The following is a 17999-nucleotide window of genomic DNA, read 5'->3' on the forward strand; positions in this document are numbered from 1 at the left end:
AACATCCGCGTGGTGGGTGTTCCAGAAGGTTCGGAAGGGCCTAGTGTGGACCTATTCCTCGAGGATCTGATCCTTAACTGGCTGAAACCGAAACAGCTCTCTATGTTCTCCGTTGAAAGGGCGCACCCCGCGCCGATCCACAAGCCCAAACCCGGAGCCCCGCCGCGAACCATTATCGCGAAAATCCTCAAATATAGGGATCGGGATGCCATCCTGCAAGCTGCCAGACAGATGGGAGACCTAAAATATGAGAATGCAATAGTCAGGTTCTTCCCTGATTTCACGCTCAAGGCGCAAAGGGAGCGATGATCATTTGATGAGGTGAAAGCGGTGCTTCGAGGTAAGGGTATCAAGTACATGATGTTCTTCCCAGCAAAGCTCAAAGTAATTGATGGCAGCAAATCCTTCTTCACCGCGCCCTCAGAGGTACAGGACTGGCTGGACAGAGGAGCATTGCAGACGTCAGCAAATGCGGCAAGGGACGACTGGAAAGATGCCCGGCCCAAGTCACCGGGATCCCTGGATGGCAGGTCAGATACGGACAGAACAAGTCAGCGCTCATGGCAATCGAGATCCCGCAGCCCGGACATGGATGGCGCTCAGAGACATTAGCGGGATGGCGTTGATCGGAGGGCTGCGTTCCCAGATGGTTGCAAACCGAACTGTAATGTATAATCTTTTCTATGACATTTGGGGGAAGGCCTACCCGGTATTGTACTAACAGTGTGGGGGCTGCTTTCTCCATGCCCGGAAGGGAGTTAATTTACATGGGAAGGGCCAAAGACATCGTCTGACTTTAAATACTCGCATTGCACAGGCGGACTGGTCGGCTGGCCACGGAACATTGAGAGACACATCCGATAGAGGATCGCGAAAGCGCTGCAGGGGACATGGGAGCCTAATGGTAATGTGCATGCATATGTTTGAACAGTTATTGCAGATATGGGGAATGGCGCTCAGCGGCTGGAATTGGTGCTAGCGCACTTCCCACCTAACAGTTCTTAAGGGGGGGGAAGGATTTTTCACACCTTCCTTTATCTGGGGCGAAAGGCGCTCTGCTAGTTGGGGATGTGGGTAGTTGTAAACCTACGTGGCAGGGTAGCAGGGTGGGGGGGATGCAGGGGGGTCTACAGTTCGAATGTTATTGGGGGGGTTTGTGATGTTCGAAGGGGTGGGGGGGACTCAGTTGGTCATGTAGGGAATGTCGTTGTGGGAAGACGCAGTGTTGCAGGCAATATGGACAACGTACTGACATACCATTCGGGGATGGCTACAAGGAGGGCTAAAAGTTTTAAGAGCCTTAGCTGGAACGTTAATGGGTTGGGAGACAAGCTTAAGCGAGGCATAGTACTCCAATTTCTTAAACGGCACCTCCCAGATATTGTCCGCTTGCAAGAAACGCACCTCATTGGTAACACGTGCCACGCACTTAACAGATGGGGTTATAAACTGGCTACACAGCCGGCTTCACCACGGGATCCCGCGGTGTAGGCATCTTGGTGCGCCGTAACTTTCCAATGGTCATTGAACACTCCGAGACGGACCCGCTGGGCCGCTATGCGGTGCTCACGGGAAAGTGGGAAGGGTGCACACTTAACTTAATGACGATATATATCCCACCGGGTCTCCAAAATCAATCCTACCAGGACCTGAGCAAACTTCTCCTTTCCCTCCCTGAGGGGCAGCTTCTAATTAGGGGGGACTTCAACCAGTGGCGGCTGGTGACATTTGAAAGTGGTGGGGCGTCAAACGTGTGGTGGAACGCACCGCGGCGAGCGAGCGCGCCCGATCAGCATAAGGAGGGTTCGGGGGGGTCCCCCCCCCCGAGAAAATGTGGAAAAAGAGTGGGCAAATGGTGCATTTTCAAGCAAATTTGAGAAAGCAAGATGGTTAAAAAAGCAATTGTGAAAGTACAGTTATTACATTAATAAAGAGATGTCAATGTCATATTAATAACATAGGTAGTTCTTTATTCAGTATAATCACAGAACTGCATAGCAGACTTCGAGATAACAATGCTGAGTACCATTCATACCTAGCACATTTGCCATCAAAATGTTCTTTTTTTGAAGCATTCACCTTAACTGTTTGAGCTCGTAAAATAAGTAAAGCAGTGGCAGCTGGTGATTTTTCAAAGTGTAAAAAAGTTAGAACCAACTGAGCCCAACTGATATAAGTCAAGATCAGGGGGAGGGGGTTCTTCATCTAAGAAGTTTTTGAAAGAAAAAAAGGGCAAATAGTGCATTTTAAGCTAATTTAGACAAAAAAATGAAAAAGCAATAAGAATCTAGACCACACATAGGGTGCACGACAACTGAGCTGCCTCTTTGTTAATGGCATTATTGTAAGGAGGGAGGCTGAACACTTCTAGTAAAGTACACCTGCACCTCAGTAAGCAGTCTAGGGACATAGTGTTGGACTAAACCTGACTTGTATTTTTATTTGTCACAAATCTAACAAAAAATAAAAACATAAGTTGGCAGTGTAAGGCACAAGACCCACCATGAAAGCTTTAATGTGAAAACACACTTCCTTCTGTAATTACTAAAACATACACAGCGACAGTCCTATTCTGCCTCAGCATTGTGGCTTTTATTGAAAAAAGGACACTAGATGGAATACATAATCTCCCAAATACATTCTGTAACTATTTCTCACAGCGAAACATCGATCACATGCATCAGTGTACACTGTTGTTGCTCTATAAAATATAAAAGCCAACAGTTGAAAAACTGCTGAAAAAAATATTTAAAAATCATAACAAAGCACAACAGTGCATTACTGCTGCATAATCAGTAGTTTTGCCTGTAAATTGGACAGTCACCCGAGGTCAGCTCTGTACCCCCAGAAACATCAAAGTCCAAGTTCATATAGGTGTTTTGCAAGGTATAGGAGATTGCATGCACTTTACTTGCTGCAGACAATGTTTGTGGTAGTACCAGAGAAATAAACAGTAAAAGCAGCCTTCCAGACCATAAAACAGGAGCACAAACATAACAAAAAAAACTGCCTACTCTTTCCCATTATTAAACGTTACCTCACTGTGTTAGTGATGACTTCACTCGGCCTCAGGAGTCTGCTGAGAGAAGGGTTCCCACTTCACCTCTACTCTCGCCTTCTGTCAGCAGAATCTGTTGCGCAAATTGCACTGCATTTTACGCTACTAAGTTAAAGGCATCAAATGGCGTGCCAGCCACCTAGCTTAGGCGGCAAGGAGCCTTTGATGTGGTTTCTAACACTTGCAACAATGTGAAACTCTATGTAGGTATTCTGGGTTTGCAGACCTCTTTACAGCACTAAAGTGAAATAACATGCGCTCTCTGACATACTTTGGGTGCTCTCATACACCAATCTATAAATAGAAGCAGATCGGCTTAGTTTGGCACACATGTATCCATGTCAAAAAGTTGTGGCGGAACCTGCCATTGAGCAGCACTGATACTTGGACCTGAATCCAAAAGTGGACCCAGCTTTAATTTTAAGAACCCTGAGTGAAAGTGCACCCTGCTTTAATTTGAAGAACCCTGAGTGCTTTCTGCCCTCTTACTCTCCCTGCTCTGCCAGTGGCTCTCTAATTACCCATCTGCCTCCTTCTACCCCTCTCTGACTCTGCCCTGCTCCGTGCTCTCTCTCGCCGCTCTGACTGCCCCTCTGTCTCTGCCCTCTTACAGTCAGAGCTCTCTCTCTGGCCCAACTGCCTCTCTCCTACCTCCTGCCACTCTCTGTCTCTGCCCCACTGCTCTCTCTGCCTCCCAGGCTCACCCCCCTCTCACTCTCCCATCTCTGACTGCGATTCTTGAACTGCCTCTCTTTCTCTGCCCTCCTACTCTCCCCGCTCTGCCTGTCCTCTAACTGCCCCTCTGTCTCTGCCTTGCTCCTCTGTCCCTGCCCTGCTCCACACTCTTTCTCTCGCCGCTCTGACTGCCCCTCTGTCTCTGCCCTTCTCTGCCCTCTTACACTCAGAGCTCTGTCTCTGGCCCAACTGCCCCTCTCCCTCCTCCTGCCACTCTCTGCCTTCGAGGCTCTTCCCCCTCTTACTCTCCCCGCTCTGCCTGTCCTTTGACTGCCCCTTTGTCTCTTCCCTGCTCCTCTGTCCCTGCCCTGCTCCACGCTCTATCTCACGCCACTCTGATTGCCCCAAAAAACCACAAACATACTTTAATTTTATTCTAAACCAAAGGAATGTTACCACTTTTCTGTGATATACAAGCTGATGAATATACTATAACAGAATTGTCGGTATATGTATTCAGTATTTCTTATATATAAATATATCACACTCGTGTAAAATCCAATATTTACAGTCATAAACATGTAGTGATTAAATACATTCTTTAGTTGTTTCTAAGTATAACTATAATAAAGAAACTTTGAACATAACCTAAGGGAAATCCCATCCTACAGCCAGTCAGATGGAGCCATAAAATACAAATCACTCACCTCGTGAGACAGGGTTGAGAGTCTGCAGAGCACCATCTGGACTCTGCAAGCAGTGACGCAGCCACGAGTCCCAGACAACTGAAGTGGGCACCTAAGCAACCTTCCCTTCATGCTGCCATCGTGTCCAGGGGTCTTCTGCTGGCTGCCAGACAGTCCATCACTGTGTAGTGCTGTAGACGTGTGATGCACCTACAATTCAACACCGGAAACAGAAAACTCGAGTCTGCGCAGTGTGTCTTCAGGAATCATGTGGATACACTGCACAGAATCAATTTCTACGCTTCCTGTCTGCCTGGAGCCTCTACCCCACCCCTTGCCAACTCCTCACAGGGTGGGACCAACCCACCGTGACGAGTTGGAAATGGGTGGGGTAGCCATGCTCTTCACTCCCTGATTGACGTGAAGCCCCTGCACTACAGGGCTTAAGCCTGAAGCGCCCGGGGCTAACTTTACCCCCACGTCATCAGGGGGTGGAGACTGATCCTTTGAGCTATGTGTTTGCCGAGCTGATGACCTCACAGACCTCAGGTCGGTGAGCTCTTCAGCCCGGCAAATAGTTTGCCCAACGTCACTCAGCGTCAGTGACTCAGGCTGGCATTGTGCATTACTTATGGCCCCATTCACAGAAAACAAGGATGGCATGTATACTATTTACCGACCGAATTTAGGTGAGTGCAGCAGCCTGCATTTTTAATAACATAAACTGCAAACTGTTTTTATTGTGGAGATGGACGGTGATGATGGGGACAAAAGTAAAGGGGGCGGAGCCCCGACGCCCGGTACGAGAAACCGCCACTGACTTCAACACAGTGGTGTCGGGAGAACTGGATAGACACCCGCCTCGGAACATCGGGACGGGGCACATGTGGCTCTCCAATCTTTTGGAGGCATTTGGGCTAGTTGACATATGGCGTATGCGCCATCCAAATCTACGGCAGTACACATTCTTTTCGGGACCCCACCATACATTTTCCAGAATAGACTATCTCCTTACTCCTTTGCAGCACGACACTAGATTAGGAGATTAAGCACCTGGCAACGGGGTAGATCGGATCATTCCCCTCTGTGGGTTCACTTAACCATTGGGGAACAAAGAGTAGGAAGCGTGGCGCCCAGAAACCCTTGGCACTTACGCAATCCCGGGATAAAGAGGGAGATCACTCGATCGATAGATCAATACTTCAGTGATAATGTTGGGACAGTGGACTCCCCTGTTATCCTTTGGGAAGCATTTACGACCGTATTGAGAGGTGAAGCCCTCTCCAAAATTGCCGGCCAGCGTAAAGAAAGGGAGGCGCAAATGTTTACCATCGAACGTGATCTTCTCGCACTGGAAGGGGAAGCACAGGCACACGGGACCCTAGAGGCTCAGCATCAAATACAGCTTAAAGCGGCTGAGTATAAGGACCTAGTTACTGAGGCAGGTAAAAACCTAGCAAGAGACAGAGGAGGCCGACTCTATGATCAAGGGGATAAAGCGGGCAGATTAATTGCCTGGCTGGACAAAAAGCAGAAAACGGAGAGGGTGGTGGCCGAGCTTCAGACTGAGGGGGGGGCCCCCCCCTTACTGAACCTCAGGAGATAATTAGCGAATTTGCAGCACATTTCAAAAGAGTATACAGCAGAGGGACGGAGCGATCGGAGGAGGATTCCTCCGCACTCTTAGCTGACATAAAGTTGCCCACACTTACTGAGGATGACCGAGAGACTTTGGATGGTGAACTCACCACCGCCGAATTGGCAAAGGCTATTAATGACCTGCGGCCTGGGAAAGCCCTGGGCCCCAATGGCCTCCCTATTGAATTGTACAAGCTCAAACCTGACTGCCTGGGCCTGCACCTCAAAAATATTTTTGAAGATAGAACTCTGGGGAGGCTACCGAGGGACCAACAGGTCGCCACCCTGGTGGCTATCCCTAAAGAAGGGAAACCTAGAGACCTGTGCACCTCATACAGGCCAATATTGTTATTAAATGCGGAGCCCAAAATACTGGCGAAACTCCTTGCAAATAGGATTAAGCCAATAATCACCAAACTGATTCATCCAGACCAGTCGGGCTTCATGCCGCTCCGTAACACAGCGCTCAATCTGCGACAGCTCCACGGCGTGATGGGTCGCTGCCACATGCTTCAGGAGGACTCGGTCGTGGTATCGCTGGATGACGTTATGGCATTCGACACGCTTGAATGGCCTTACATGATGGCGGTCCTTAGACGGTTGGGCTTCGGTCCTAATTTCATCGGGTGGGTGCGCCTCCTCTATACTGAGCCATTAGCCCAGGTGGGTGTGAACAACAAGATCGCCAAGATTTTCGCACTGGAGAGGGGGACGCGACAGGGCTGCCCCTCTCACCCTTGCTCTTCGCCCTCTGCTTGGAGCCTCTTGTGGCTTGGATAAGACAAGACCTCTCATTACGAGGGCTCAGATGGACGGATGGGTGGGAGGACCGGATCTCGCTATATGCTGATGACATCCCATTGTATCTTGCCTCCCCGTCTAAATCCCTCAGAGTGGCCCTAGATATCTTTACCAGCTTTGGGAAAAACTTGGGGTACAGTATTAACTGGGGGAAATCATTACTATGCGGCTCTCCTCAGTCCATCCCGCGTGACTGCCCGATCCAGATACCCACGGAAGTACCTTGGAATTTTTATCTCCAGGGATGTGATGGCCCACTACGAAAGGAACCTCTTGCCACCTCTACAAAGGTTCCAAAGGGACACAGCCATTTGGAAGATGCTCCCACTGTCGCTGCTGGGTCGGGCAGCTCTATTTAAGATGATGGCGCTGCCGCATTTTTTATACGCATTCCAAAACTACCCTGATTTAGTCCCACATAATTATTTTGCGACTATTGAGGCCACTCCGAGATCTTTTGTGGAGTGGTACACCATGCATATCGCTCTAAAAACTTACACTGGGGTGGTACGACGGGGGTATTGCACTTCCAGACATCCGTAAATACTATTGGGCAGCACACCTCTCGGCTATCAGTCAGGGCACCTATGGGAGTGGGGATGATCCCGGATATGGGATGAACAGGTGGCTCCTCCCCGGGGGGAACTTTGAGGCCACGCTTTACTCAAAACCTAACAAGTACCACCTTATAGGGCCCACAAAGCACTCTGTCCAACTTTGGCATATTGTGAGCTGGAAACTGAGATGGGCCGATAAACTCACATTGGCGACCCCGCTCTGGGTTTCCGAGAAGCTTGGGTCGCACCAAAGGATTTCGCAATTGGGACTTGATAGGGATCTCCCATATAAGGGACTTGTGGGGACCTAATGGTATAGTGACCTTTGCCTCCCTACAGCAAACTTACGAATTGGCGCAAACGGAGTTCTTCCGGTACATGCAGATCAGACACTCGCTCCAGTCAAACATTCCACCAGGAACAATGCTCCCGGAATCCTTCCCCTTAGAGGACAGACTGCTTGATGGTCACTTGCCGGAGAGGGCGATCTCTCTAATGTATGAAAAACGTATCCACCACACCCCTGACCCATTACTTGCACTCAGGAGAAAATGGGAGGCTGATGGTTTGGAGATTGATAATGAGGAATGGAGAGAGGCACTTTCGTCCCCCAAAGTGGTTGCGATCTCGGCAAAGTTGAGGTTGATACAGCTTAAAATACTACACCGTGTATACATTACAGGTGCACGACTAGTGCTGATGGGGAGGAGTGAGGACGGGCTGTGTAGAAGACTGTGTGGGGAGATGGGGACATTTCTTCACATAATATGGGAATGCCCTCAAATACAAACATACTGGGGGTGGGTACACGATTGTATGAGTGCGGTCTGGGGAGTAAAATTACGACCTGAAGTTAAAAGGTGCCTCTTGAACATCTGGGAGCCCACGGACCTGTCAGTAAAAGGTAGACTGTGGGCAACACTTGGACAGGCAATTGCAAAACGAAATGTAGCACGCCAGTGGGGAGCGGGAGCACCTCCAATGATTAGCGAATGGAAGAAGGATATGGACTGGTGCATGCTGCAAGAGAAGACCGTTAATACGGCACAGGGGTGCCCGAGGAAATGGGTGGCGGTCTGGTCAAAATGGAATGAATACCGTGGAAATTTGTGTGAACCTCCCATGCTCCCTTCCCTTGACGAACCACTTACACTGTAATGCTAATGTATTGATACTTGCTTGAGTACTACAATCCTTTAAGTGAACTTTTTGTATGATAGTCTATGGATGCAACACTGTGAAACTTATATGTGCAAATCTAACATGACCAACAAGTTTATTTTTGTAAATAAAGAGTTTTAAAGAAAAGAAATGGGATTCCTGTTTGGCGGCGGTATGCACGCAGGACAGGCAGGATCCACCACTCTTGTACAGGTAAGTAAGATACACACTCAAGGTTTACCTCTGCTCACCCTTTGGTAGCATGGCATAGAGCAGTCAGGCTAAACTAAAGAGGCAATGTGTAAAATATTTTTGAAACGCACACACACTATAACACAATTAGTACACCACAAAAACACTGCACACAGGTTTATAAAAATAGATTATCATATTATAAACAAAACCAGAACAAAATTAGACAAATCCAATATATAGAAGGTGAGATATTGAATTTGAAAGCAATAAATTCAGTAAAGCGTAGGGTTACTTTAGGTTGCACTGTACTGAGGCAAAGTAAAAGTTTGGGGAGACCACGATGGAGCGCCAGCTGGCTACAGGACCCATGCAGGCCCTGGTGAACAAAGTACCTTTTTTGTTCACAAACAGCAAGATGCATCGATGTTGAGTCCCACATGTGCAGGATGCATCGATCTTCACCACACAGGGAAGGCGATGCATCAGTTCCAAAGATGGGTGTCGGAGTCAAGAGGCATTGAGTGATGTGTGGGATTCTGCCACACAGTTGAGGGGCTGTGTTGATCTGACTAAGCTGCCGCGGCAATACGCTGTCCGATGCAGCAATCTCTGGCGGTAAAACGTTGATTCCGAGGCGATGTGCCAATTTTTTCCTGCAACCAGGTTGATGTGCCGGTTCTGCTACACGCAGACAGATGCGTGGAAATCCATGTTGCAAGTATCTGGACCACTCCCGGTGAGCTAGGCATAGGAGCAGGGGTAGAGAATGTGATATCCCTGAGTCTCAAGCAACAGGAGGCAATCCAACAAGCCCTTGGAGATCATTTGGAGTGAAGACAGAGTCCAGCTCTCCTTCAGTAGAGTCAGAGAGCAGCAGGGCAACACAAGAGAAAAACAGGCCTTCCAAGTCTGCAGTCCAAAGATGAGGCCTTTAAACGGTGACAAAGGGTCAGTTCAAGTCCAGTAGTGTCTGATTTTGGGGGTCCAGATACCCAATACTTATAGCCAAAGTGCCTTTGATGTGGGGTTGACTTCAAAGCAGCTCTCTGAAGTGCACAAGTATCCCTTTTAACCCAGTCCTGTATGCTAACCTATCTGTGTGGGGTTACCAGTCCTTTCTGTGGGGACAAGACACAGCCTAGTCATGTAAAGTGTGAGCCCCTTCCTTCTCTCCTGCCCAGGCAAGGCCATGAGAATGCAGATGTACATAGATGGGTACTCAGACACACCTATCCTTCCTGTGTTGCGGCTGTCTAGAGGGAATGCACAAAGTGTAGCTGTCACCCACCCGAGACAGGCTGTCAGGCACACAGGGCAGTAAGTGCAGAGAAATGTCCACTTCCTTTTACAAAAAGAAAATCCAGTTCTTTTTTTGTCAATTATAACGAATGTTCTTTGCTACAGGGTTTTGGCCTACTGGCACAGGTCTGTAGCCAAGAGTAAATTATGCGGGAGGTTCTTCCTTCATGGAAATGGAGTAATGTAACACTGTCCCCATGGAAGAAAGTCCGGCTATCTGTCCATATCTAAATCAGGCCCTTAGTCTATCCTTAGGCACATAAGGGGCATGCTGGGAAAACCCAACTTCTAAAAGAAGAGAACAATTTCCGAAGAAGCCCGCAAAATACAACGTAAAATCCCCTTCAGCAGCACACAGAACAGAGCTGGGGTTGGGATGTTCTCATCTGAAGTTGACATTTCACTCCTGTTTGGTTGGATCTTTATCAGCAAAAATAAAAAAAACATCTCCGATACAAGTCTAATTAGCTGGAACCCGAGCTTTTGAAGGATTGTGGAGAAGGCATTGGCCTGAACATACTAGGCAATCTGAAGAAGCTATACAAACATTTATTATTGCTGGATAAAAGGAATATGTAGGACTGCAACTGATTAGAAATAACAGAGAAACGAGAAAAGGTGGACTTTAAATATTATTCCTTGGGATCAGTGTTTCCCAAACCCACTGGTGGGGTTTGGTGGGTGGCAAAAGTCAAAGCAACAAATAAAGAAGTCTTTCATTTTTGTATTTATCTTGTCACTTTTGCTGAGCTTCAAAGTCACAGATCAATTCTCAGGCTATGTCTTCTGGAACAATAGTAAACACTATCCCCACAGTAATACAATGAACAGCGAATCCTCTCACTTTGCACTCAGAAATAGAAAATGAAAGTGAATGGCGTGAATCTTGGTGGGGTACAGGGAGAGTAAAGGAAAGGGTCAAGGATGCCATTTTGTGTAACACTTAAAATGTAAATACCTGTAAAATGTGCACTGTGCATATTCAGCAATTAGGAAAGCAAAGATTAAGGACATTGTTTTGTAATTCTGAAGTGTATGAAAACAGATTTTAATAGGATCAAACAAATCAAAGCATTTGACTTGGTGATGGGAACAATTATATAGTTTAACTAAACCCCAATTGTCTCACATTATCATTAGTGTGCAATATAGTTTTACAAGGCAAACTGTGGCTTTGCAAGTTTAGTCGACATTTGAATACATAATTTGGTGCTTGTCCGCGACAGTCAGGTACCACATGATCAGCGACAGTCAGGTACCACATGATCAGCGACAGTCAGGTACCACATGATCAGCGACAGTCAGGTACCACATGGTCAGCGACAGTGAGGTACCACATGATCAGCGACAGTCAGGTACCACATGATCAGCGACAGTAAGGTACCACATGATCAGCGACAGTCAGGTACCACATGATCAGCGACAGTCAGGTACCACATGATCAGCGACAGTCAGGTACCACATGATCAGCGACAGTCAGGTACCGCATGATCAGCGACAGTCAGGTACCACATGATCAGCGACAGTCAGGTACCGCATGATCAGCGACCGTGAGGTACCACATGATCAGCGACAGTGAGGTACCACATGATCAGCGACAATGAGGTACCACATGAACAGCGACAGTCAGGTACCACATTATGCTTTAGTTACACAAACAAATCGCCCGCCTCATGCTCATTAAAGCTGGGTGGATCTCAAACGTTTATGGTTCTAGAAATTGGGTCATGGGTCTAAAAAGCTTCAGAAGGACTACTCCACATAATTCTCAATTAGGTAAATGGATCTCTATGATGAACTCAGATCAGGTCAATTCTGAGAGTGTCTTAGGGATTCTCACCAACATGCAGCATAGAACTCGCCCCTGCGGGAAATTCGACATTGAAACATCTGATTTTAATTTACCTTAATAACGACTTCTAGCGCAGTAAATGGTTTGACGTTTTGAACTCCCATAGTATAATACCAGTTCATATGTTGTGCCAGAGCAGAAACAACACATAGAGGGTATGGCTTAAGGGCTAGGGCGGGAGACTTTGAAGCAAGGGAACCAGGGGGCTCATTATGATGGGGGGCAGACATCAGTCCGCCCGCCATCATAACGGTGATAGGACCGCCCGCCAGACGTGCGGCGGTCCCCCCAGTACAATTAGGATGCGCCCGCCATACTGGCGGGAGCATCCTGGCCTTTTACCAGTGTGGACGGTGCTGCTGACTGCAGCACCGTCCGCAATGGTAAGAGCATGCACAGCTTTTCCTTGCATCACGTGGCAGGCAGCACACGGTGCCTGCCACGTGGTGCAGGGAACTGCAGGGGGATACCATGGGTATCCCCCCAGTCCACCCCCCACCCCCACATGGGGGGGGGCCCGCAATGGGCCCCCAAAGCCAATACCCGCCAGCCTTTCCATGGCGGCGCCGCCGCCATGGAAAGGCCTCTACAACACCACATCCTAATATGGCGGACGGTGCCTGCTAGGCACCGACACCATATTAGTGGCCCAGCTCCGCCCGGCAGGCAATCGTAACGATTGCCACCAGTGGAAAAGCGGCGGATGGACTTTGCGTCCGCTCAGATACCCACCGCCATCAGAATATGGCAGTGGGTAATTCTCATTACGATGGCAGAACGATCGCCACCACTGGCCTGGCGGTGGCGTTCGTTCCGCCATCGTAATGAGCCCCCAGGTTCGAGTCTGGCGGGAGGCTCAAACACTCTGTGATTCTGGTGAAATCACTTAATCTTCCCGTGGCTAAATATGAATGTGTCCGGCAGTGGCGTAGCACAGCCATGATTGTCCCTGTGTTTGCCACCCTGTGGCAGCATTGAAGACCGGGGTGGGCTGCTGGCAAGATGCGGCCCAGATTACTGCCCCACAATGGCTTTGTGGGAGGGGGGAGTTGATTACCACCCGAGACGGCAGGTAAAAGCGAGGGGTGGCCGCAGCCCCTAAAACTCGTGCCGCCCCGAAGCAGACCGCGCCTCTTGCATCCCCCTTGCTATGTCACTGGTGTCCGGCTGTAATGCAACTGGTGCTCATGTAAAGCTCTGATCCCTTCTGGTCGAATTTGTGCAACAACAAAAATACAACATGCGGGTGCAGCTCACAATATCGGAGACTTTATGGGAGACAGATAAAAAATCCTATGTTGCATATAGAGGTAAAATGTATTCATACCTCTCTATTTTCATTAATATTATCTGCAAAGTTAACTCGTGTCAAAGCTTTGCCTGTACATGTATGGTTTTAAACTTAAGAACTGTATCTGATACTGAAGTATTTTTGTAAGAAGGTATTGTATTTAAAATTAGAATCGGTCCACCTTTGAGTAAACTAAATGAAGTTAAGAGTATATCATAAAAATGCACGTCTTATGTGTTGAATCATGCATTTCCCTCCCCACAATGTTGGTCCGAAGATAAGGGTGCAAAATGAGCACATGGGAACAGTTAACCGTGTGGCAGATCCAAGAATGAGCTGGGCAAAAGGCTATTGGCTCCTATCACGCATCCCTGTTGTGTCAGTTTCATGTCTCTGCTGGGCACGTCTTGGAATGCATGCATACATTGGTTATAGATTTCTGCTAACCCTTCTGATTGGTTGAGCCAACCCAATCATTGTGTGGAAGGAGTTAATTATGATTGTGTTTTTTCACGTGCTTTCTTAGGTGACATACAGAAGTACAAAGACACTTTCGCCACCTTCCAGACTTCTTATGGAGCGGATAACATAGAGGATCTCCTGAGGGTGTCCAAAATGAATGTACAAAAGAATAAAAGCAGAATCCTTGAAGAGCTCGCGAATGCGGTCCAGGACAATCTGGGTCATGTTTGAGGAACTTCAGACCTAAGGCTGAAGCAGAAAGAAATACTATCAATTAGAGTGGTTTCATTTTAGCTTTACCATTACTGATTTTCAACTTTTTAGCACTGAGCTGCAAGAAACATGTCTTCACACCCTGTCCACACCTCCTAAATTAAACTAACGTTCACAGTCAGAGAACATAATCTATGCCTAATTCTGATCGAGATCTAAATGCACAGTCACCTCTGAAGGAATACACCTACCAGGAGACTATTAATTTATATCAGTAGACTATTAATGTATACCAGTAGACTCTTAATTTATACCAGTAGACTCTTAATTTATACCAGTAGACTATTAATTTATACCAGTAGACTCTTAATTTATACCAGTAGACTATTAATTTATTCAGCTGCAGAACAATTGATTGAAGTCCTTGCTTCTAAATTAAGTGAAGTCTTCTGCATTATTCAGCTTATATAAGTGATTTTCAGTTTGATGATTAGTTACGTCCCATTACAATAGCTGTGCCCTAGATGTGGGATTTTAGATTTCAGATATTTGATGAACACTCTGTCCTGAAGATGATTTCATGAACTGTATGTTGACACTCAAGACCTAAATGCCAACATCTCTCCACCGCAGCTCTACTTTGATGGACTTATGGAATATAACTAACAACCTATTGATAATGAATTACATAGGACTTTCCTAGAGACTGGATGGATTCCTAAACTGACCTCCATCACTAATACATTGTGAAGTGAGTTGGTAACAGTTGGGTCAGTGGTATTGTGACTTTCAGATGACCCATGACACTCTTTTTATTATGATAATTAAAAAGAAAGTATTGTGTTAAGAAAGCTGTTATGATGAATTAAATACTGTGGAATGTGTATGCATTGAATGTGTCTCTTTGTGATCCTCAACTGATTGATTCATAATAAATCACGAAAAAAGAAGGGGATTTGATCTTCCTGATTGGATACTGTGGGTACCACTCACCTTAGGTAATCAAATGTTTTGGTGCTAAACAAATATGACAATTTCGGGTGTGAGTAGCTGTGAAAGAGGAAACATCAGACTCCCAAATTCAGACAAGTAACTACACAGAGGAAGGGTAACCATTGCTGCCATGATCCCTTTATACCAAAAGATCAGTTGCGGGGTCCTAACATATCTTAAGGTAATGGTGGGATCCACACCCAGGTAAATTAGTGGGATCCTGGCATATTTTAGATATTTTATTGGGATCCTCACCCACAGGTAGCACCTTTGGCAGAGTTAAAAACAGAAAGATGTGTTGGGGTATTAAGACTCATTACATCAGTGAGTAGACCTGTTTAAGCCTTCTGTGTGCCACTCCATGTCAGCACCAAAAGCTGTGTTAATCCCCACAGTTTATAGTTTGCATTTCCAACACTTTAGCAATTATATTGAACCTACAACATGAAGCATGCACGCAACATACAGACCATAATGGCCCTTTCCATCTTTATATTCTATGTAGCATGCATTAGTTGGGCTTCATAAGGCAGTGGGGCTGGGCAATACCTGAAGTCACACATTCATCAAGGGACATCATTCCCCCTTAGTACCGACTTGGCTCCTGGCACGCCTTTAAGGTGACTACAGGGATCGCCTGTCCCCAATGCCTTAAGAAGCCTAACTAATATATGCGCTATAGACTATTCTTATAATACATGGTCTCATCACTACCCTTCCCAGAAACAACTAAAACCCCTGGTGTGGTGCCCTTTCACATGAAAGAGATAGGATGTTTGTAAACAGAAAAATAAAACCTGTAGTGCAAAATTAAACACACCAAAAAGAAGCCAGATACTTGTTGCTAAAAGGTATTAGAATAGTTTTAGCAAAAGTCAGATTAAAATTGAAAAAAGTGTGATAGCTCAAAGTGTACAAACAAGTAGAGAAAATCTACCTTGCCTATAATTCCAAAAGCATGCAAAAAATAAATATGTTGCCATGAATTTCTCTTTTCTGCTCATCACTGGTCATCAAGCAAAATGAAGAAGTAGCAAATAAGTAAAATGTACTATTTCCAAGAAACACATCTTATGGAAATATACATGCATAGCTCCATTTTTTTTATTATTGCAATATTAAAATACATACTTAGATTAAAAAAAGTTTGAATGCATCACAAATTACAGAAACTATGAATTTATGAAGGATTTCCTTTATTAGCTTACCATGAATGATTAAAAAATAATACAACATATCTTAATATGAAATTATATTTTCTGCATAATACACTAAAATCCCCAAACTGCATTTAAAACACCCATGTAAAAATAAGCAGAATATGCCTAGAAACAGTAATGTCAAATGACATAATGGCAAACAGAGTGGCCTGTCATCTTACACTGTGTTTCTTAAGAAACAGATGGAATATCCTTTTCCTTCCACCAAAGAACACAGTGCAATCTAGCAATAAATGAGTTCCTTTAGACTTCATCTTTAGATACCAAAAACAGTGGTCGTTATTTTCCAAAACCCTCTTTCTGTAGCCAGAAATTCTCTATCTGTGATCAATACTGGTACGAAGTTGGAGATAGAATGCCTCACCCACTGATCTCTGCTATGTAGGGAAAAGTCATACCTGTTCCAAGGTACTTCAGAGCCTTTTGAGGCAAGACATTGTATGTCTTCTGCTGTCTGGGGGATCTTTGTTCCTTTGAGTGTTCTCTTCAACATACACATTATCAAGTATTATCTGCCTCAAATATATGAAATCATACATCCATTTCTTTTACTCAGGATAGAGGAGATTGCAATAATTAACTTGTAGGCATCATTATGTCCTGTATCATCATGTAGGAAAGTTACAGCCTTGAATAAGGCCATAGGCAAACTTTAATACATAGGGTCTGGCAAGCAAGGAACATGAATCAAGGGCTCATTAACCCCTTCAGTGCCCGCCCCTTTCCCCGCCCAGTGCCGGCCGTTGCATTAGCGGGCGGGGTCTATGACGAGCTGGACTCGTCATGGGCACAGCGCCACCGCGGCCCATGACGAGTCCAGCTCGTCATGGGCACTGAAGGGGTTAAAACCTGCAGCATTGAGCTCTCTGTGAGACCCTGTAGTGTCTTTAAACCAATGTTTTCCTGAGATTTCCATTTGCTACACTGATCCAAGGCTAATAGTTTCACTTCATATAGGGCCTGTGGAATTAGTGTTCCTGCTACTGCCTTTATAGTGGGGTGAATAGATAGTCCCCCAATACAACTGGTCAGATCTTTTCAGAGCATGTGTTGTCCTTAAAAGTAAAATCTGATAGAAACATCTAGCCACAGATTGCTACCTTAGAATATGTCCCAGTGCCATACCCTCACGGGTGACAAGAAGCGCTCTACAAATCTACTGAGTCATTGATTTATTGAGAGTGGATCTGGAAAATCTCTGTGTCATATGCGTTGTCTGTGCCAGAGGTGATGTGCCAGCGCTCGCGAGTGAAGTTAAACACTCGTTGCACTTGGTGGCTTGACAGCCTGAGCCTGGTCAAAACTTGCCTCTTTTGCACTTTTGTGCTCAAACTTTGTCTAACTTGTTTTTTTAAATGTGTTCTAGTCTACTTTGCTTTTAATTTTGTTTTTAACTTTGTCACCTCACAAACTGCCTTGTCCCTGGTCCACCGCAGGTTCTCCAGTTTGTTGTGGAGGGATTTAGGCTACTTCTGGTCGCAAAGGAGGTTGGCGTTCTATCGGCCCCTACCTCCCTCGATAATACCGGATGCCTTACTGAGCGAAGTGCTCACGACAACTCTCCGCCCAGATGCACGTCGATGCCTCCTACATATTTGGGAGCCCACTGATCTAAATAGCTGTCACACACAGTGGGTCACATTAGCATTAATGGTGGCAAAGAGGAATATTGCACAATTGTGGGGAACTGCACATCCACCCTCTCTAGAGGCTTGGGACCTTGACTGGTGAATGTTTGAGGAAAAGACTGTTTACATTGCCCGGGGATGGACCGAAAATGGTCCCGTATTTGGAGCCCGTGGAATTCCTACAGAGGTGAAATTTGTAACCCTCCACGTAGCATTGATCACGAGGACCCCCCCACACAGTAATTGACTTTATTTTGCACCATAGCACCG

The 17999-nt window shown here is 46.2% G+C and overlaps 1 protein-coding gene across 1 annotated transcript in view; it reads left to right on the plus strand.

Moving 5' to 3' along the window:
- LOC146799892 (cytosolic phospholipase A2 gamma-like) overlaps nt 1-14778 on the plus strand; it is a 556810-nt gene extending 542032 nt beyond the window's left edge. Inside the window, exon 16 of the mRNA XM_085620826.1 lies at nt 13740-14778. Coding sequence (XP_085476952.1) covers nt 13740-13906 — 167 coding nt within the window. The 3' untranslated portion in view covers nt 13907-14778. The remainder of the gene's footprint in view (nt 1-13739) is intronic.
- Nucleotides 14779-17999: the final 3221 nt, after the last annotated feature.

This window comes from Triturus cristatus, chromosome 8, assembly GCF_964204655.1.
Source record: "Triturus cristatus chromosome 8, aTriCri1.1, whole genome shotgun sequence".
NCBI lineage: Eukaryota > Metazoa > Chordata > Amphibia > Caudata > Salamandridae > Triturus > Triturus cristatus.